The sequence below is a fragment of the Impatiens glandulifera genome, chromosome 6, assembly GCF_907164915.1.
Source record: "Impatiens glandulifera chromosome 6, dImpGla2.1, whole genome shotgun sequence".
Classification (NCBI taxonomy): domain Eukaryota; kingdom Viridiplantae; phylum Streptophyta; class Magnoliopsida; order Ericales; family Balsaminaceae; genus Impatiens; species Impatiens glandulifera.
Window position 1 is genome coordinate 40,877,510 of NC_061867.1, and position 21,431 is coordinate 40,898,940.

General features: G+C 35.4%; 2 protein-coding genes across 2 annotated transcripts; both read right to left on the bottom strand.

Annotated features, from left to right (window-relative positions):
- Nucleotides 1–4,693: 4,693 nt before the first annotated feature.
- Nucleotides 4,694–5,368, bottom strand: LOC124941114 (disease resistance protein RGA5-like). The gene has a single exon (XM_047481381.1). It carries the CDS (start codon nucleotides 5,284–5,286, stop codon nucleotides 4,912–4,914), a length of 375 nt encoding a protein of 124 aa, XP_047337337.1. The 5' UTR covers nucleotides 5,287–5,368; the 3' UTR covers nucleotides 4,694–4,911.
- A 10,249-nt stretch (nucleotides 5,369–15,617) lies between these two features.
- LOC124942883 (disease resistance protein Pik-1-like) lies at nucleotides 15,618–16,112 on the bottom strand. The gene has a single exon (XM_047483454.1). The coding sequence runs from the start codon at nucleotides 16,054–16,056 to the stop codon at nucleotides 15,682–15,684; it is 375 nt and encodes a 124-aa protein (XP_047339410.1). The 5' UTR covers nucleotides 16,057–16,112; the 3' UTR covers nucleotides 15,618–15,681.
- Between the last annotated feature and the right edge of the window lie 5,319 nt (nucleotides 16,113–21,431).

Sequence of the window (21,431 nt, forward strand, 5' to 3'; positions counted from 1 at the left end):
TTAGACCATTTATACCCAATATAGAAATGTTCGGGAGCATTTCGTCCCAAACTGACCAATCTTACCCAAAAAAATCATTACATTTTAATTTGGTGGCCGTATTCTTCATTGTCGTCTTGTTCGTGGTGGTCTTCTTCTCGATGGTCTTCTCTGTATTATTCGTCTTCTAGGTCGTCGTCTACTTCGATTTGAATTTCTCAATGAGAGAGAAATCTAAACCTCGTACTTTTGAGCTTTTTTATAGGAGAAGGCTATGATTTGATCATAGTCTGGCTATGATTTGATCAAAATGAAGGAAAAGCACGCCATATTTTTTGTCTCTCATCCACCATGGATTTTTTTCACGGTGGGAAGTCACTCAGGAGTCGTTGCTCCAGCGTCGCTCTTTCTATCATTCATCTTACTTAAATGCTGTTACTTGTTGCTGATGATAACTTAGAGAGGAAAATAAATGAAGAACATTAGTTTAAAAGACATTATGGTTTAAAAATAAATCATAAACTTGCCTTTGTCAAAATACTTTTTGTAGAAATATCCCAAAATTATTTTGAAATCATTTTCTATTTTTTTTTTAAGATTTTTAAAAATTATTTAAGGTTCCAAAATTATCAAAATAATATTGGAATTTGAAAATATGAACCAAAAAGGCCTTATGACCGGTGTACTAGGTCATGGGTTCATTTATCGGTCGAGGGCTAAGAGCCCTCAATTATAGGTTAGGAGCCTCTCGGTCGAGGCTTAGGATCCTCGGTCAAACCTCTTGCTCCTGGCTGAAAATCTTTAGTCTGGGTGTTAAGAACTCTCGGTCATGGGCTAGAATTATTGGTCAGGTACCAAAATTCTTAGTTAGACCTCTTGGTCCTTGGTGGAAGTCATCGGTCCTAGGTTTGGGAGTTCTCGGTCGGGTGGGAGACTCATCGTTCCTAGGTCTAACTTCTCGGTCTTGGGTGGAAGTCATCGATATTGGGTTCGGGTGTTCTTGGTCAGGTGCGAGACTCCTCAGTGTTAGGTCTGACTTCTCGATCGGATGTAAAAATCCTCGGTCGAAACTCTCGGTCTTAGCTGAAGAACATCGATCGATCTCTCAGACCTCGATCGAGATCATCGATCGAACATCTCGGTCTTGGGTTAGATTTCTTGATCGGACCTCTCGGTCCTCAAGAACATCAAAATTACAAGTTTTGCAATTTTGATGAAGGCTTGGATGTTTTGATCCAAGGGCCTAGGTAACTTCATAAAGTTCCTAAGAACATTTAGAATATCATCCCAAAGTATCAATCAACATAGGTGATGATCAATTCGCTTAAAACAATTTATATTAGAAAATTAGGTTTTTGGTTTTAAAGTTGTTTTGAAGTCTAAGGAGCTAACAATTAGCTTTGATATACTTGATATACTTGATTGGTACCATAACAAGAATCAATCCTAAAATCCAACAACCAGACAATATACAAACTTATGAATATTTAAATATAAAAAATTCAAATTCAATGGAAATGTGAATTAAAGGGTGATTGGAAGCATACAAAGGATTGAAGAACACTCCTTAGACCTTACAGAAGCTTTTGGGACGCCTTGATCCAAGCTTTAAGGCCTTATGCAAAGACTTCGAAAAATCCGAAAGCTTGAAGCTTTAATGGCGAATTTCTGATTTTCTTTGATTTGAAGTTGGAGATTGATTCTTTTGGCTTCAGAATTATTGAGGGAGGCTATTTATAGCCTCATGAAGTTGATTGAACCATCAAAGTGGATTGAATCAGCTAAAAGTCATTAATGGTTGGTTGTTCTTGGATCAACTTGTCGAAATAGGCAGTGATTACGCCTAAATGTGTAGGGGAAATGATCAACAAAGTAAGGTGATCATTTCACCTTTCGAATCAACCGAAAAGGTTGAGAAACAGTTGAGTTCCATCTTTGATTCAAATATGGCGTCTATTATTATCCTTCCGGAAATTGCGACGAATGAGATAATCGGAGTTCAAAATGTCATTGTTTTGGGAGAGAACACATACATGTAGCGGACCGTTTACGTTCCGTCGCAATTCCATCACGTTCCATGAACTTCGTTGCATTTCAGTTAATGGGCGTTAGCTGGTCGCCTACTTTGCGGACGCGCCTTCTTTCAGCTACAGTGGGCGACGCGACGTGACCATGGGCGTTGGACGACAATCCAATGCTCATTCGATGATGGTAATTCTAGTTGCAGCGAATATTTCGGGTTTTGGCTGCACTAGATTACTGATTTATTTTTATTTTAAAACCTTAAGTGTTTTTTTTAATTCATTTTTCTTTCACCCTTTTAGTTTTTTTTTTAAATACACAAGATAATAAAAATAAATATGACAAATATTTTGAATTTTTTTATTTATATTTTTGGGTTAAATAAATAATTTTTGGGGTGAGTACATCATTTCATCTTAAATTATTTTTTTTAATCTTTTGATTTTTCTAAAATTATTTTATAATAAAATGAGTACAACATTTATTTCAAATAATTTTATTTATTTTATTTGGTCATTTTCTTTAATTAAATGTATTTTAATTATCATAATAATTAATTTAATTAATTGTTTTAATTATGTTTCGTAATAGGGTTAATTATTTTGATTTTATTTATACAAAAATAAATTAAAATAATTATTTTAATTTTATAAATTGAGTATGTAGATTTTTTTAGTGTTTGCGAGTGTTAATATATATATATATTACAAATTTAATTATCATCAGCACCATTATTTCATACTTTATTTTGCAACTTTTAAATCTTTATTTATATATTATTAGTTATAATAGATAATGAAAATATAGTTTGTTGTTAAATAATTTGTAAACACTTACTTAAATAAATCTTAGTGATATTATTTGTATCATTATTTAATTTTAAAAAAAACTATTATTTTTCAAATTTTTAATGATATATTTTACGTAAAAGAAGTGTTTTTGTGGAAAAGTTAGTGGGAAAATTTGTAATATTTTGTTATTTTATTGTGACGTGGTTTGCCGTTCTTATAACTTGGATTAAAATATATTTCGTTGCATCAATACGATGCGAATTAGATTTTTTATTTTATTTTTTTTATTTTATGATACTATACTATTTATCTAATAAAATAGTAATTAATTTAAAACTACTCACTTTTAAAAAAAATAATAAAGTGGAAGGAAATAAGCGTTATTGTTTCAATAGTGATCACACAAGTCAAAAATAAACTGTTTGGAGGAGACTTGATAATTGAGCTTGTCAACCATTGACACATTCCTTCCAAGTTCCAAGTTGGGGTATAGTAATAAAAGCTTCTCAAGGACTTGTGTCATATTCTTTGAATTTATAGTACACATTTTAATAAATTATTGAATTATTCATTCTTAATTTGATATGATTTTTAAATAATTTTATTCTATTTAATTATAAATACATGAGTTATTTATTCCTCAATTAGATTGGATGACATTAAAGATTATAAAATAACATATTTTAATATCTTAATTGATAATAAGGTTTAATTGTGACATGCTTATTGAATAATATAAATAACTCAAATTAATAAATTAAAAAGAAAAAAAATCTTTAAAATACTTATTATGGAGTAAAATCACAATTATTATTTTAATATCTTATTTTTCATCTCAAATCACTATAATCAGTATTTTTTTATTTTTTTTTAAATAAATCATTTAATTTAAAACACAAAATTTAAAAATAAAAATTGAAAAAGTTAAATATGTGACATAAATGATTCTGATCTCCTATCGGACATTCCACATTAATAAACAACCTACCTAAAAATATGCTCTAAATCAAATAGTTTTAAATCATCCAAATTCAACTAATAATCATAAAAAATAAATAAATAAATAAATAAAAATAAATTTACACCCCAAAGTCAAGTCTTTATCCTCAAGAGAACACAACACTAATTATAACAGTTGTAATTCATTCTTTCGTATCTTTGTCATATATATCTTTATCAGCTATAGCTACAAGACTATTCACAGCAGGGTATCAAATTTTTTTATTTAATATCCTGTCACGTCAGTTTAACACCTATTTTAACACCCACTTTTTAGTATATATCCTATAACAGAGTGTTATTCAAGGTTGCAAAATTATTTTTTCACTTTCTCTCACTTCCACATCTTTTATACATAATTTCATTTTTTTTAACCATGGGTAATTCATCATGTTTTGGTTCGAAGGTTGTATATTTGGGTTTTGAGCTTGATTTGGGAAGTAATTTAGAAAAAAGTTGTAGTTTTGTGAAGTATCCATGAAAGAGTTTGAAGATTTCAAAAGAAAGGTGATACAAACAAAGATAATAATATGATGGAAAGTTTCAGAATTTTTTTGGTGTTCAAATGACACAAACCAAGTCTCTATTTATAGATCTCGAAAAATAAAAAATAATGATATATATATATATATATATATATATATTTGATCAATTATTATGCAAAAGTGTATTTAAAAAAGAAAACAAAAACAAAAAAGTAACCACCAGTGCTGGCACGCTGTGATTGGGCCATATCAAATTTGATCACGTATCAAAATTGGATACCCATATTTTAACATTTAATTTTGATACTCTGTTGCACCATTTGATATTATTTTAACACTCATTTAATACTTTATTTGACATCCTGCTATGATTGTCAAAAATATATAATTCCTATTTTTAAAAGTGCTAAGTTATACAAATTTAATTATTTATTAATAATATTTATAATTATACAAAACTGTTATAGACTATAAAAAACCACTCTGATTTTCTTTTTCTAAATAAACCAATCTAATTAGCTAAGAAAGCAAAATAGAAATCAGAGGATAAAAATGATCATTATTGATCATTTGCTCTAGGTAGAGAGAGTCATCATCTTCAATTTCCCCGTTCTTGAATTTCTTCTTCAATATATTTACATGATGGAACAGGTGGAGTATGTACTGTCTCTGACATCGTAAACATAGGGCTGATTAATGGGTGGATATTGATATACCCAGACCGGCATCTCGGGAGTGGCCTGCATAGCTGCTACTACTGCTGCAGGCGGTTCAGGCTTCTTCTCCGGCACCGGACCGACGGAAATCAAGTCGGCATAACCCACATATTTCCGAAGAAGCCTTGTAAGAACAACACAATCTACACCTTCTCCGACAACCTCTAACTGATCCTTGTCATTCCCCTGAAGAGCTGCTGATTCAACCCCATAAAGCCCAACCACGGTTTTCAACGCTTTGGATCGGGACTTGTCAGTGTTCATGTTCACCTTAATCAACATCTTTTGCTTCATTTTTGCTTGCGGTTGCAGAAATAGAGGAAGATCGAGTTCGAGTGTATATGTTTGTGTTAAAGGTCGAGACTCGAGAGAGAGAAGTTTTGATGATACAAATGGAGAAGTGGTCTCTGGATTTATAGATCTATGGTGGAGGGACCTAGTTTGGTGTGAATTGTTTTTTAATTAATTTTAATTATTCAAAGGTTTGTTGTCTTGTTGATGTGAACATTTTTTTTATTCTTATTATTAAATTTAATTATTCAATTTGGGCTTGTTTAACAACTTTTATTTGGATTGGTGTATGTGAATTAATTAACATCTTTTGAAAAAAAAAATACTCCTTTTAGGATATTATTCATAAACGTATAACCAATATATTTTTTCATCGTTAACTTAAAAAAATAAGGAATTAAATTAAAAAAATATATAAAAGAAACTTTCTTTCTAATATATTTTTTTGTTACACTGATATTTTTCTAAATTTGTAACGAATTATTTGAATAATATATAAAAATTAAATATTTAAAATAAATTAATAAATATAAAAATAATATACATATAAAAAATAAAATCAAAATGTATAATTAAGTGAATTCTTTTTTTAAGTATATTTACAATCACATTCGAAAATTAGAAAACATATATTTATCAATATATTATCCAACTAAACTTTACTTACAAACATAATACAAAATATAAATATTATTTTGATTAACTAACCTAAAAATTCAAATAATTCAAATTTTCAATAATTTAAAAAAACATATTAATTTTACAACTACTAACCCTAAAAAGGAAAAAAAGAAAAGGTTTCTATACGCGTTCTTGTTTTATTAGGTGATCATCATACCAAGTCAAAAATAAACTGATCGGGGAAGACTTGATCAACTCATGGTCAAAAACTAAACATGTCACATTTTCTTTCCAAGGTTCCAAGTTGGAAGTTGGGGGTTTTCTAGAAGCTTCGTCAAGGACTTATGTCATGATCACATTCTTTAATTTCTTGATAAACTATTCATCTAGTCATTCTTTATTTGTTATAATTTTTAAATAATTTTATTCTATTTAACTATAAGCCCTTTTTTGAATAAGTGGTTATTGGTTTTTATCCTCAACTCAATATATTACATCAACCATCCAATAAATTTCTTTATTTATTAAAATATTAAAATTATCCTTTACTTTTTTTTAATATAAATTAATTATTAAATAAAAATATAAAGACATAATAATTTGTTAAAAGAAAATTTATTATTTTTTTTAGTTTTAATTTTGGAGAAAATCCAAATAAAACCAAAAAAAATATATTCCCAACCGAGTAATAAATATACGAGTTATTTGTCCTCAACTAGATTGAATGAGATTAAACAATCAAAAATAAAAATATTTTAATAAATAATAGAATAAAAATATTTTAATAACTTAGTTGATAAAGTTTAAATGATAGGTGCTTGTTGAATTGTGAAAATAGTTTAAATTAATCCATCCAAAAGAAAAACCCAAATACAAGCTTATTATGGAGTAAAATCACAATTGACAATATTTTATTTCTTATTTTGTAATTCAAATCAATAAAATTTCAAATGAATTTCTTTCTTAAAAAGAAGTAAATATTTAAACGACAAAATAAAAAATAAAAGATGTAAAAGTTAAACAAACAAACAAAAAAAGGAGAAAAAAAATACACATAACAAAGCAAATTGAAATGGGAGAGATTTGATAGTTAGACAAACTAGTACTATCATATTATAACTACTAAAAATCTACAATATAATTTATAATATTAAAATAATTATTTTGAATTATTTTAAGTAAATAAAATCAAAATAATTAACTTAACGATCAAAACATATTTATTATAAACCATTAATTATGATTAATTATTGTAATAATTAATCAAATTAATTAAGAGTTAAAACTAAAATAAAAAATATATTTGGGATAAATGTTTTGCCCGTATTATCTCAAAATAATTTTAAAAAAATTAAAGGACATAAATAAATAATTTCTACGAATTGTTGTATCCATTTTATCTAAAGAGAGTTATTTATTTAAATCCTAAAAATATGAAAATAAAAATAAATAAATTAAAAATAATTATTTTATTGTTTTTGTGTATTTTAAAATAACAAAATTAAAGCCAAAAAAGTGGAAAAAAATCAATTTCAAATAATACTTTAAGGTTTTAAATAAAAACAAATATCTCATCAAGTTAGAAAATAAGAAAGAGAGAGAAAAACTAAAGATTTGAAAGAAAGCATGATCGGTACATGCGGCACGACACAATCGGGACAGGCGCCTCGACACGACGACACGATAGACACAGGAAAAAAGGAACGATCGGCACGAGCGACGCAATATTGTCCTGTGTCATAAGTCATCAAATTGGCACCAAAATCACCATTAATCAAAAGAAGTGCGATCGGCACGGGCGACACAATCGATACGGGCGACACGATATGAACAAGCGACACGACACGATCGACACATACGACCCGATAATGTCTTGCGATGTTCATTAAGTGTCGCTAAACTAGAGTTTCTTGTGCATGTAAGCGCTGCTGGAATTTTCCCTCAATTGCGGTTTATCTGTGATCATTTCTTAGAGTTTCTACAATTACTATGTTCTATTACTATGTTTCGGCCGTTATGGGGAAGAGAAAGGGGAAGATTACAAGTAATAGATCTAAATAAGTTAGAGAGTTTGTGCTAGAAGGAATTAAGGAAGCAACCGTCAAAAAAATGAAAGAATTGATGAAGTCAACAAAGAATAGCAGGATAACAACACAAATAAGCAATCTGCTCCAACTGCTTCTAGAAAAATTCCTGTATAAAATAATACAAGAAAATAAGGGATAATGAAGGAGTTTAGAAGATATGGTATAATAAAAGAGTTAATTTGTTTAGGCTCAAGATTGAGATTACAAAGCTCTTTATGCATGCCTAAAGGAAGAAATTGTCATTAATAAGGAGAAAGCACCGCATATTATAATTCAACTCAACATCCACTATTTTCAAGACTGAATCTACTAAAAAATAAGAATATGAAGACATTGTTCAATGACCAGTTGTTACAATGAAGGAGCTAATGAAGGCTCCCAAATCTAAGTCATATACTACTAGGAGTAACTCGACATGAAAAACTAATGAAGTCTGGAAGAACAACAATGCAAAAAAGTAGGAAGATAATGCCTATAAAGGGAAAATCTACTTGGGCAATATACAAACAAAATTTGAGGTATTGAATTCACTATTTGAATTTAAATTGCCTAGTGAAGTAGATGAAAACTATATAAAGGAATAGAAAAATGTAGTTGTGGGAAACTACATAGAGAAAAATAGAGTATCCTTCCCAATTACTAAAGAGACACTATTAGAGCAATGAGAAGGAAAATGTCTGGAGAAGATTTCAGTTAATGTTCATGATCTATATTTCCTTAAATTAATGAAGGAATCTAATCTAGAGGAAATTTTAGGAAATGGGCATACATGTATAGGATCCAACTATATGAATTAAAAAAATGGTCTGAAGACTTGAACTTATTGAGTAAGTGAAAAGAAACTGCACAAATATGGTTCAAACTTTAGAATATACCTACACATATGTACAATTTCGAAGCCCTTAGTCATTTTGAAGATTTATTGGGCAGACCATTATACATGGACACAATTATTAAAGGAGGAGAACACTTATCATTTGCTAGAATTAGCATTGAAGTGCATCCTAAAAGTACATTGCTGAAAAGTATGATAGTAGTAGACAGAAAAGGAAAACCTATTGTCATGGAAATCACTTATGAATGGAGGCCAGATATATGTTATTTCTGCAATACCTTCCAACATGCAAACCCAAAATGTGATTTGGCTAAGGAAGAAGATCAGAAAATTCATAAAGGTCAAAAAGTAAAGATACATGAAAATGAAATAGATGTGCTTATAATCAAAGATCAAAATATGGTTAAAGAACAGTAAACAAAAGATAAAGCAAATTATGTACAAGAAGAAAGCAGTACGAAGAAAGAGATGTAACCTGAATCTAATCATGTTGAAGAGATAGTAGAGAAATCACAGTCAAATCAAATTGAAGTGATTGCTGATAAAAACAAAGAGGAAGATACTCAGACTAATCAAGAGGAATAAGAGAATTTCATGGTTGATACAGAGAAATCTAAAGTTGCTGAGGATTCCAAAACTAAAGCTGAAGGAAATGAAGATAATGATCTAGAAATTCAAGTTGAGAACAACAAGTTGAAGAGCCCGGACATCCTAAAAATTAATTTTTTCTATCAAATCAGAACGGGTTCCTATAAAGGAAAAAGAAATTAAAATGATAATATGCAGTATTCATCAACCTCTTTAGTCCATCCCCTTTTCATTGCAAGAGGAAAGGGAAGAGGAAGGATACAGGGAAAAGGAAGACAACTTGTTGATACAACATGGCGGTATGAAAATAAAATCCTAATTGTGATAATTAGTATTTGATACAGTTTATAATTTTTGTTTGTAATATATGTTTGGATGTTTTATTGCTACAAATCAGGTTCTTAAGGGTCATTTGATTGTCATCCTTTAATCATAACTAGAGATTGTCTAGTTTTGATCCTTAACCCTCCCACTTTTGGGTTTTAATGAAATGATTTTAACCATTTTCCAAAAATAAATAAATATCTGTAATCGGATTTAGCCGAAAACAAATAAAATGGCTGCAATAGTAATTGCATCCATTGGATGAACTCCCGGTCTTCATCCAACGTGCCAAAGCGCTTTGCGTAGCCCGTTGTAGCCGAGGAGACGCGTGCCTGGGTCGTAGCAGATTTGGAGATGGTCGTTAGTTGGAACGCTAACGGAGCATCCAAACGCCAACGACGTCAAAACAGAATGCCAAGACGCCATCAAAACGATGCCATTTTTACCTCTAATCGCCTTCTTCATCGCAACGCCGTCTAGATAAGCGTGAAGAGCCCGTGATGATCTTGGCTTTTTGGAACTCAGCCATTGGTCCACAAAATGAGCTGATTCAAAGATCAGAATAATCACCATATGATGGTGATCATTCTCCCTACAAGAGTGAGCTTCGTCATTGCCTATTTTGGCGACTATAAGCCAATAAAAGTTAAAAGCCATTGGCTTTTGACTAATTCAGCCCACTTGTCTTCCCAAACTAACTTAGAATGAGTATGAATATCCCCTTCAAGTCATTCTGAAGCTAAGGAACCAACACACAACCCTTAAATCGAAGAAAATCAAATTCCGCCATGAAAGCTTCAAAGCTTCAAATTTTTTTCGAATTTTCTGTTTAAGGCCTTAAACCTTGGATTTAAGCATCAAGAAAGTTTCCCTAAGGATTAAGGAGTGTTTTTCAACCCTTGGTAAGGTTCCAATCAACCTCTAATTCATATATACAGTTTGAATTTGAAAATTTTATATTTCAAATGGTATAAACTTGTATGCTTGTTGTTTATGGTGTTTTATGATTGAGAATTATCCCTAGATGATTTATAAACTATTTGGATAGGATAGAACCGATCAATCGATCTAAATAACAAAACCCCAAATTTAAATTTAAAAAAAAAACAGGTTTGTTGTTCTTGGGTTAATTTAGTTGAATCACAGCCCATAAAGCTTCCAACATGATTGTAATGATGTTGAAAAACTATGTATATCATGTTTGATCAAAATCAAAATTTTCAAAATATAATAAAAATTTTGAGTTCTTGAATTGGTCAAAACGAACAACTAGTGTTCTTGTTTTGGTACCAATAAAATATATGTAATATAAGTATGTTATTGGATAACTCATTTCACTTCAAAACATCTTTAAAATCAAAAACCCAATTTTAATCACAAACTATTTTTAATAAATTGATCATCATTCACGTCGATCCATACATTGAGATGATGATCAACATGATCTTGGGAGCTTTGTGAAGCTACCCAAACTATTATACCAAAGAATTAGAGCTGAAAAAATAATTTTAAAAAGTAAACCTTTGTTATTCTTGAGGACCGAGACTCTTAACCTAGGACTAAGAGATCCAACCGAGGATTCTCGGTCTGGACTGAACCCTAGAACCGAGAAAATCGACCTAGGACCGAGTGGCCCAACCGTTATTCTTGAGCTAGGATCGAGAAATATGACCGATTATTTTCACCTAGGACTAAGAGGTCCGACCAAAGATCAAGAGTAACCCTAAAACCAAGACTACTAGACTTAGGACCGAGAGTTCTAACATTTAGACCGAGGAACCCGACCAAAAGTTATCACCTAGGAAGAGATTATAAAGGCTTACGACCGAGAAATCCAAACCTGGGACTTAGAATCACAGGATCTAGGACCGAGAGGTCTGAGTCCAGGACCAAGACTCTAGAGACCAAGGACCAATAGGCCTAACCTTGGGACCGAGTATCTCAAGCTTCAGACCGTGAGCTCCCGAGCCCTAGACTAAGAGGTTATACTCCTCGACCAAGAAACCTAGCCTCAGGCTAGTCCAGGACCGATAGGTTTTTACACCTAAATCGGTAAGATCAACCAAGGACCGAGAGTCCTTAACACCTTGACCGAGAGACTCCGGTACTCATGCCGAGAGCTCCCAAGCCTAGACTGAGGGTCTCCGGACCCCGACCGATAAAGACAAACCCTAGACCTATGACTCTGGTCCTAAGGCCTATTTGGTTCCACTTTTAAAAATCCAAAATATTTTTTTTTTAATTTTGGGACTTTAAATAATTTTTTAAAAATCTCAAAAAATTAGAAAATGCATTTTAAATATTTTTGGAGTGTTTTTACAAAAATATTTCGACAAACACTTGTTTGATGTTTATTTCTAAACTCTAATTTCTTTAAAAATGATTGATATTCTTCAGGTATTTCCCCCTAGTTATCATCCGCAACAGGTACTAACATTATAAATATTGTTGTTTCAATATTTTAAATAACACTAAAATCTAGAAGCTTGACGAGGACCGAAAGAATAACCGGTTATAACTCAAACGTTATACAACCAATTTTCAAAAAGTCAACTTTATAAGTTGAGACCTTTTTAAAACGGATACGAAGGATAAAGTGCGAAAGCCCTTTTTCTGAGTATCACCAAACTAAGAACTAAAAGAAAACTCTAGTTAAAATGTTTGTATACGTATGCCAACTTTTATTAATTTTCAAAAAATCATTTGACTAAAGGCTAGTTTGATCAAGTTATTTTTGGGTTTTTTCTAGTTTTATCTCAAAACTTATCAATCATTTAATCTATCATTTCAACATTTAATCACTCTTTTTATCTATTTAAATACAAAATATCCTTTATTTAATTATATAAAATTATATATATTTAAAAAATAAGTACATTTTTTACTTTTAACCATAAAAAACTAATTTTTTTAGAAATTTTATCAAATATAGGTTTAAGAAAAAAAAACTCAAATAATCAAATATCAAACCAGCCCTAAGAGATGAGAAATAAAGGTTCGAAAAAGTCCTCAAAATCATAGTAAAAAATTATTTCTTATTCATTTTTATAATTAAATCACTTAATTCAATAACTAAAATATTAAAATAATTTTTCTATTTTTATAAAAATATATATATTAATAATTTCTTAAATAAACTCATCTACTGAAAATAGGGGTGTTCAATATTCGGTATAAACTAAATATCCGACCGAATTCATATTCACCGAATTCGAATAAACCGAATTAGAATTACATTTTTTGTTTTAAAATCGAATTCTAAACCAATTCAAATTCTAAACTGACGGGATCGGGATCCTCGAAGGAGACGGAGTCTCGCAATGTTGAACGCTTACACACACCATTCGATCATAACCCTGTTAGAGGTTGTTTATCTTGTTTCTACTCTATACAAACCGTCATACACTCTTGAACCGAGTTCAAGTGTGGAACTGTTTATTTCGATTTGAAGCAATACGAAATGATTAGGATAATGCAAAAAAAAACACAAGACACAAGATTTATGGATGCTCGGAGATAAAGCTATTACATCACCCCTTGTTCTCAAACCTTTGAGAAGGATATTCACTACAATGTTCAGTCTGTTTACAACACGTATACAAACATAGTCGAACAATCAGGGCTTAGTTACTGCCCGTTTTCGACCTTTCAGTACATACACTTTGTTGAGCAGAAACGAATTCTGTCAACTTACAATACTCACCACTCACACAAAATAACTAGTATTGTAATACAAGGTTGGAACTCTAACACACTTTGAAAACTTGTGAAACTTTGAGAGCTTGATAGCTTAGAACATTGCTCGTAATGAGGTGTAGGTTGCAAAAAGATGCTGAAGTAGGTTAACTTTTGTCTTCTTAAGTAGTAAAAATATCAACGGATATATTTGCAACTTCAATGGCTATATCTGCTTCATAAGATCACTGTCTTCATTTTGATTGGTTGAAGTCCAGAGAGGTACATCATATGGAATATCCTTTGACCGTGTTTGTACTTTGATGCTAGTAAGACAAATTTACATTCATATGATTTCAATCTCCAATGGATGTATGATTTAGACTATTCTGATGATGATTCTACTACTGCAGGAAGATCTTCATTAGTCTTTGCACTTCAATGGAATTTCTCATATGGGAAGTGTAAAGCTGACGTCTGAATTTGCCAAAAAAAGTCCATAAATTTGTTCCCGAGGTTGATAAAGCACAGGGTTTGTGAAATGCCGGATGCACATCATGGAATGCCGAAATATAGAAAACCGGAAGCCGGAAGCGCTTTCTAGAAAGACGATGTCGAAAGGTCGGGCGCGCTTTTTCCAGAAAGCCAATATGTGAAAAGCCGATACCTCCAAAAGCCGATTTCTACCAAACACTGATATGCATCAAAAGCCGATGTTTTTCAAAAGTGATGTTTACCAATAGCTGATTTGGTCCAACTGTCAATATCTCCAAAAGCAGATGTCCTTGAAAAGTCGATATCCGCCAAATGTCGATATCCTTGAAAAGTCGATATCTGTCAAATGCCGATATCTCCAAAAGCCGATATCTGCCAAAAGTCGATATCCGCCAAATGCCGATATCCTTGAAAACCTGATATCTGCCAAATATCGATATCCTTGAAAAGCCGATATCTGCCAAATGCCGATAACTCCAAAATCCATTATCTCCAAAAGCCGATATCCGTCAAAAGCCGATATGCTTAGGATGCCAATTTTTGACAACAACAACTTTAATTTGAATATCGATCTGGTTTAATCTGCACATGAATATTTTGACACAGTTAGATTCTTATTTAAATAGTTAATTAATACTACTACTTAATTAACTATTTTTACTTATAAATTTCTCCTTTTTTGATTATTTAAACTAAATATTAAAAACCTAATAATTTTATAATTGTTAGCTAATTTTCTTAAGCTAATTTAATTTAACAATTTCTCCTTCTTTGATTGTTTAGAATAAATTATCAAAGTTTGCTGTCTATTTCTTATCATAAACCAATTCGAACTCTAATACGGTTTTCGAGTTTAAGTTTCAACTCGAAAAGAAAATCGAAAACCGAATTCAATTTTTATTATTTATTTTTATTATATATTATATAATTTATTACATATTACATATATAATAATTATGGGTCTCCTACTATATCTCTAATATTCAGCCCAATAATTCAATAAATTTATAATCCCTTATTCTTTTCCCCTATTCTAGTCGTTCACCTTCCTCGCATTTGTGGTCCTACTAGTTCCCACTTCATCTTTAACTATCCAGCTATTTCACTAGTAATATCATCACTGTCATCAACACTTGTCCACCGCCATATATTGTCGTCGTCAACACTATTTTACTTATGTCGTTCAATTGTCGAATATTGACGGTGAGTCACTAAACTTAGTTTGCTTGATTTATATATTTTTTTATAATTTAAATAAATAAAATTTCTTTAACAACTTATTTATTTTATTAACTATTTTAAGAAAAAAATTTTTATCTTACGGGTAGGTGTTGTTCAATATATGGTCTAAACCTAATATTCGACCGAATTCGAAACGAATTCGAATAAACTAAATTTGAATTTATTCACTTATGTTTAATTTTTGAATTTGATTAAAAAAAATTAAATAATCAAAACTGAAAAATCGAAAACCGAATCGATGAACCCCTAACTGAAACACTCCATCAACCTCCTTAAATAAATCAAAATTTATAATTTTATTATTGATTAATAATATTTATAATTATACTGTCAGGACTTGTAAAACAAAAACCACTCTCCTGATTTTCCTTTTTTGAATAAACCAATCCAACTTTAGCTAAGAAAACAAAAGAGAAAACAGAGAATGGATAAAGAGGATCCTAATTGATCATTTGTTCTAGGTAGAGAGAGAGAGAAAAAAATCATCATCTTCTTCAATTTCCCTGATCTTGAATTTCTTCTGGAATATATTTACATGATGGAACAGATGGAGTCAGTACTGTCTCTGACATCGTAAACATAGGGCTGATTAATGGTCGGATATTGATATACCCAAACCGGCATCTCGGGAGTGGCCTGCATAGCTGCTACTACGGCTGCAGGCGGTTCAGGCTTCTTCTCCGGCACCGGACCGAGGGAAATCAAATCGGCATAGCCAACGTACTTACGAAGAAGTGTTGTAAGAACCACGGAATCTACACCTTCTCCGACAACCTCTAACTGATCCTTTTCATTCCCCTGAAGAGCTGCTGATTCAACTCCATAAAGCCCAACCACGGTTTTCAACGCTTTGGATCGGGACTTGTCAGTGTTCATGTTCACCTTTATCAACATCTTTTGCTTCATTTTTTCTTGCCGTTGCAGAAATAGAGGAAGATCGAGTTCGAGTGTATATGTTTGTGCTAAAGGTCGAGACTCGAGAGAGAGAAGTTTTGATGATACAATTGGAGAAGTGGTCTCTGGATTTATAGAGCTATGGTGGAGGGACCTAGTTTGGTTTGAATTGTTTTTGAATTAATTTTAATTATTCAAAGGGTTGTTGTCTTGTTGATGTGAACCTTTTTTTTATTCTTATTATTAATATTAATTATTCAATTTGGGCTTGTTTAACAACTTTTATTTGGATTGGTTTATGTGAATTAATTAACATCTTTTATATCCAAATAACTTAGTGTCTCAATTTATTATTATTAATTTTTTATTTAGATTTTATATAAAGATATCTTTGGTGTGTTCCCTACTGTCACAAAGGCAATTATGCAGCGGAATTTTTCTAACTTTCTGCCCTTGTGCGGCCTGTTTTGCGCACCAAAACAGTCAGCCCAACTCCAACACCGAGATTAGTTTTTCGCACAGAAACTAACCAGCAAGTTCACAACACAATCAAGAAGTATGCAGAAACTTAAAGACACAGAATTTACGGGCAAACGCCCAACTTTGAAATATATTCACTCACAAATATGATTACAAAGATGGCTATAAATCTCAAGGCTGCACACAAAAAGACGCTCACTAGTTGTGGGTATTTCTCTCTACCAAAACTTAACTATTTCGTCTTGTGCAGCTCATGATACATTTATAGCCCTTAAGAATAACAGTAAGAAACTTGGAGACGGAGAAAGCCCTTGGCTAGGTCTTGGCTGACAAAGTCATCCAAGACTTGGCCTTCCGAGATTTTAGGTTCTTGACCGGACCCTCCCGAAATACTCGGTCGTGGCTGAGACTAATTCCTTCTTTGACCTGGCGCGGCGCTTCTCTTCGGTCGCCCAGTGGGTCGGGGCGGGTACCGGTTCAAACCCGGCCCACGGTCCGACCCATGGTCGAGGCCTAACCCATGCACAATGATCCGCCCCCCTGTCTGGAATGTTCGGTCCTCAGTCATCGGTCCTCAGTCTGATGCTTACGCTTAGTCAGCTTTCCCCCTCGGTCAGATGCTTCCGCAAGGCTGACCTTTACTCGGTCTGATGCTTCCTTCTCCACACTTTTCCCACCTTCTGCGCGCACACTCAATGCGCCGGCTGTTGTTACTCTTTCGGTCCTAGGTCGCACGCAAACGACCCTTTCCGCTCGGTCTCGACACTCCTCATCATGCCGAGACAAACCCGAATGCTAGCATCCATCTCTCGGTCCTTGTCTTTTAAAACTCGCGCCCCGACAGAATCTTTCGACACTTCGCATTTCGCCACCCCGGTGCCCATGCCGCACACCCGCGACATTCTTTTTAGGCACCACTCGGTCCTGGCCTTCCGCAATCAAGCCAAGACCGAGGCCAGCAAGTTACGCTTGTAACACACCACCCCCACCAGACGAAGCCAACGTCCTCGTTGGGGCCTGCACTAACCCTGCCTTGCTCAAACACACAAAAATAATTTTCTCGGTCTTGCTAGCCGAACGCACCTTCAGCTTTCTCATCAGGACCGTGTACTTGTATAATCGGTCCCCTCCTGGGACCGAGGTCTTCCTGCTCGCCTTCAGGAATTTCCCCGCACCCAAGTATCTGGAAAAACACTCCTCGGTCCTCTCTGCTGGAAACACCTTTAGCACCCCCATTGAGACCGTATACTTGGCTGCTCTACCCACACACGGAGTAGAGATCTTCCCACTTACCCTTGAGAATTTGAGAACGAAGCCCTTTGAGAGATATCTTCCCATTCTCCCCGGAATATGTGATGGTCGCTGCAGCAGACCCACTTCCATCTTCTTCTCGGTCTTGCCCAGTTTGCATACTGAACAAGCCATCACCTTCACCCGCGGCTGATGTTTAGGGCCCTTCTTGGTTACCTTTTTAGCAACTTTAGAAAATCTGGACCCCGCAAGCGTCGGGACCTTAGAACAGGCCGACCCTTGACCCTTTCTGGCTTTCTTCTCCAACCCAGTCGACGCTTCTGCCTCCTCTTCTCCAACACAACTTTCAACTAGCTGCATGGCTGCAAGGCATCCCGACTTACTTTTCTTTAGAGATTCATAAGTTCCTTTTATAAATGAGGGATTCTTGGGATCACCAACGAAAATCCCTCCCAAATGAGGCATCACCACCACCATCGCTTGGATCAAAAACTCAAGTCCTAAAATGACTTCATAATCATCTAAAGGGACAGCCATCAACTCGACCTGCCCCTGCCAACTTCCCACCTGGAGCTCGGCCTTGGCCATGCCTTTATTTGGCGTGGCTTCAGAATTCACGGCCTTCAATCGGCCCTTGTGTGGGGACATCACCAATCCCAGCTTCTGAATTACTCGGTCTGCAACAAAGTTATGTGTGGCCCCTGAATCAACTAGCGCCATCACCTCTCTTCCATTTATACAAACTTTCACAAACATCAATCCCAACCCTGGTACTGATTTCTCCGCATGCAAGGCACTCAATAGTTGTATCGGATTTACCCTGGCTGGAACTTCTTCACTAAGTTCCTCATCTTCCTCGGCCAAGAGTGCTGCTACTCTTGCACGCTTTGGACAGTCCTTCATACGGTGGTCGCCATCACAAAGGAAGCACCCCTGGTTGGCCCTGTCCTTGAAAACAAAACTTCCTTTCGTCTCTTTCTTGCTGTAGGATCCCTCAGACTTGGCTGCCTCTTTTTCAAAAGATTTGGCCTTTCCCTTGTCTCTTTGCGTGTGCTTCTTGGCATCAGGGTTCGCACCCCCGATTGCTTTAAAGTCCACTAGGCGATCAGCTGCAGCAACAGCCGAAGGCAAGTTCTTCACATCCTGCCTTCTTAGCTCGGTTTGCGCCCACGGTTGCAAACCAGATAAGAAATTAAACAACTTATCCTCTTCAGACATGTCTTTTACATCCAGCATTAAAGAAGTAAAATCCCTAACATACTCCCTGGTCGAGGCACCATGTTTCAAGTTTCGAAGTGCCTCTCTCGCCCTCCAAGATGAGTTTTGAGGCAGAAATTGTTCCTTCAGCTCACCCTTGATGCTTTCCCACGAGTCAATCTTAGCACGATTTGCACTCGTATCATCTGCTAAGCGAGCTCTCCACCACAACTTTGCATCCCCCGCAAGGTACATGCTTGTGATGGAAACTTTCTCCTCTTCCGGGATCTTCGCTGCTGCGAAGTAAGTTTCCATGTCCCATAAAAAGTTCTCCAACTCTTTGGCGCTTCTCACACCACCAAAGGGCTTTGGCTCCGGCACTTTAAATCTAGATGCAGAAACAGGGGCTGTGGCATGGCTGTTGCCAACAGCTTTCTTCAAGAGCCTGATTTCTACGTCGAAGTACTCCAATCTGGACAACAAGTCACCTTCGGTTACCAGCGCTCCCTGGCCAGCCGATTTTGAAGCATCAACCACTCTCTTCAAGAGTTTTATCTCATTCTCGAAATGTTTCAATCTCGAATCTAAATCTTCTTGAGTTACCAGCTGTTCCAACCTGGAATCCAGTTCCTCATCCGTCACCAATTCTTCCAGTCGGGCCTCTAGATCCTCTTCAGTCACTAGAGCCTTCTGACCAACAAACTCTGAAACAGCAGCAATGGAATTCCGCGTGGACAACCATTCTGTATTCAGGTCGCTGATCTGCGCAAATATGGAGGCCTCCTCTCCATTATTAGGGACTCCGACCAGCGCTTCCAAGCGCCTTAGCCTTGACTCCATCTCTAAGGTCAGGCCTCGAGTTTCCCTCCTCTCTGTCATGCTTGATAGAACTCGGAAACATAGCTCTGATACCACCTGTCACAAAGGCAATTATGCAGCGGAATTTTTCTAACTTTCTGCCCTTGTGCGGCCTGTTTTGCGCACCAAAACAGTCAGCCCAACTTCAACACCGAGGTTAGTTTTTCGCACAGAAACTAACCAGCAAGTTCACAACACAATCAAGAAGTATGCAGAAACTTAAAGACACAGAATTTACGGGCAAACGCCCAACTTTGAAATATATTCACTCACAAATATGATTACAAAGATGGCTATAAATCTCAAGGCTGCACACAAAAAGATGCTCACTAGTTGTGGGTATTTCTCTCTACCAAAACTTAACTATTTCGTCTTGTGCAGCTCATGATACATTTATAGCCCTTAAGAATAACAGTAAGAAACTTGGAGACGGAGAAAGCCCTTGGCTAGGTCTTGGATGACAAAGTCATCCAAGACTTGGCCTTCTGAGATTTTAGGTTCTTGACCGGGCCCTCCCGAAATACTCGGTCGTGGCTGAGACTAATTCCTTCTTTGACCTGGCGCGGCGCTTCTCTTCGGTCGCCCAGTGGGTCGGGGCGGGTACCGGTTCAAACCCGGCCCACGGTCCGACCCATGGTCGAGGCCTGACCCATGCACAATGATCCGGCCCCCTGTCTGGAATGTTCGGTCCTCAGTCATCGGTCCTCAGTCTGATGCTTACGCTTAGTCAGCTTTCCCCCTCGGTCAGATGCTTCCGCAAGGCTGACCTTTACTCGGTCTGATGCTTCCTTATCCACACTTTTCCCACCTTCTGCGCGCACACTCAATGCGCCGACTGTTGTTACTCTTTCGGTCCTAGGTCGCACGCAAACGACCCTTTCCGCTCGGTCTCGACACTCCTCATCATGCCGAGACAAACCCGAATGCTAGCATCCATCTCTCGGTCCTTGTCTTTTAAAACTCGCGCCCCGACAGAATCTTTCGACACTTCGCATTTCGCCACCCCGGTGCCCATGCCGCACACCCGCGACATTCTTTTTAGGCACCACTCGGTCCTGGCCTTCCGCAATCAAGCCAAGATCAAGGCCAGCAAGTTACGCTTGTAACACACCACCCCCACCAGACGAAGCCAACGTCCTCGTTGGGGCCTGCACTAACCCTGCCTTGCTCAAACACACAAAAATAATTTTCTCGGTCTTGCTAGCCGAACGCACCTTCAGCTTTCTCATCAGGACCGTGTACTTGTATAATCGGTCCCCTCCTGGGACCGAGGTCTTCCTGCTCGCCTTCAGGAATTTCCCCGCACCCAAGTATCTGGAAAAACACTCCTCGGTCCTCTCTGCTGGAAACACCTTTAGCACCCCCATTGAGACCGTATACTTGGCTGCTCTACCCACACACGGAGTAGAGATCTTCCCACTTACCCTTGAGAATTCGAGAACGAAGCCCTTTGAGAGATATCTTCCCATTCTCCCCGGAATATGTGATGGTCGCTGCAGCAGACCCACTTCCATCTTCTTCTCGGTCTTGCCCAGTTTGCATACTGAACAAGCCATCACCTTCACCCGCGGCTGATGTTTAGGGCCCTTATTGGTTACCTT

Bases quoted from the DNA above. Each gene is read 5' to 3' on its own strand.
- LOC124941114 (XM_047481381.1), bottom strand. From the start codon at position 5,286: ATGAAGCAAAAGATGTTGATTAAGGTGAACATGAACACTGACAAGTCC.
- LOC124942883 (XM_047483454.1), bottom strand. From the start codon at position 16,056: ATGAAGCAAAAGATGTTGATAAAGGTGAACATGAACACTGACAAGTCC.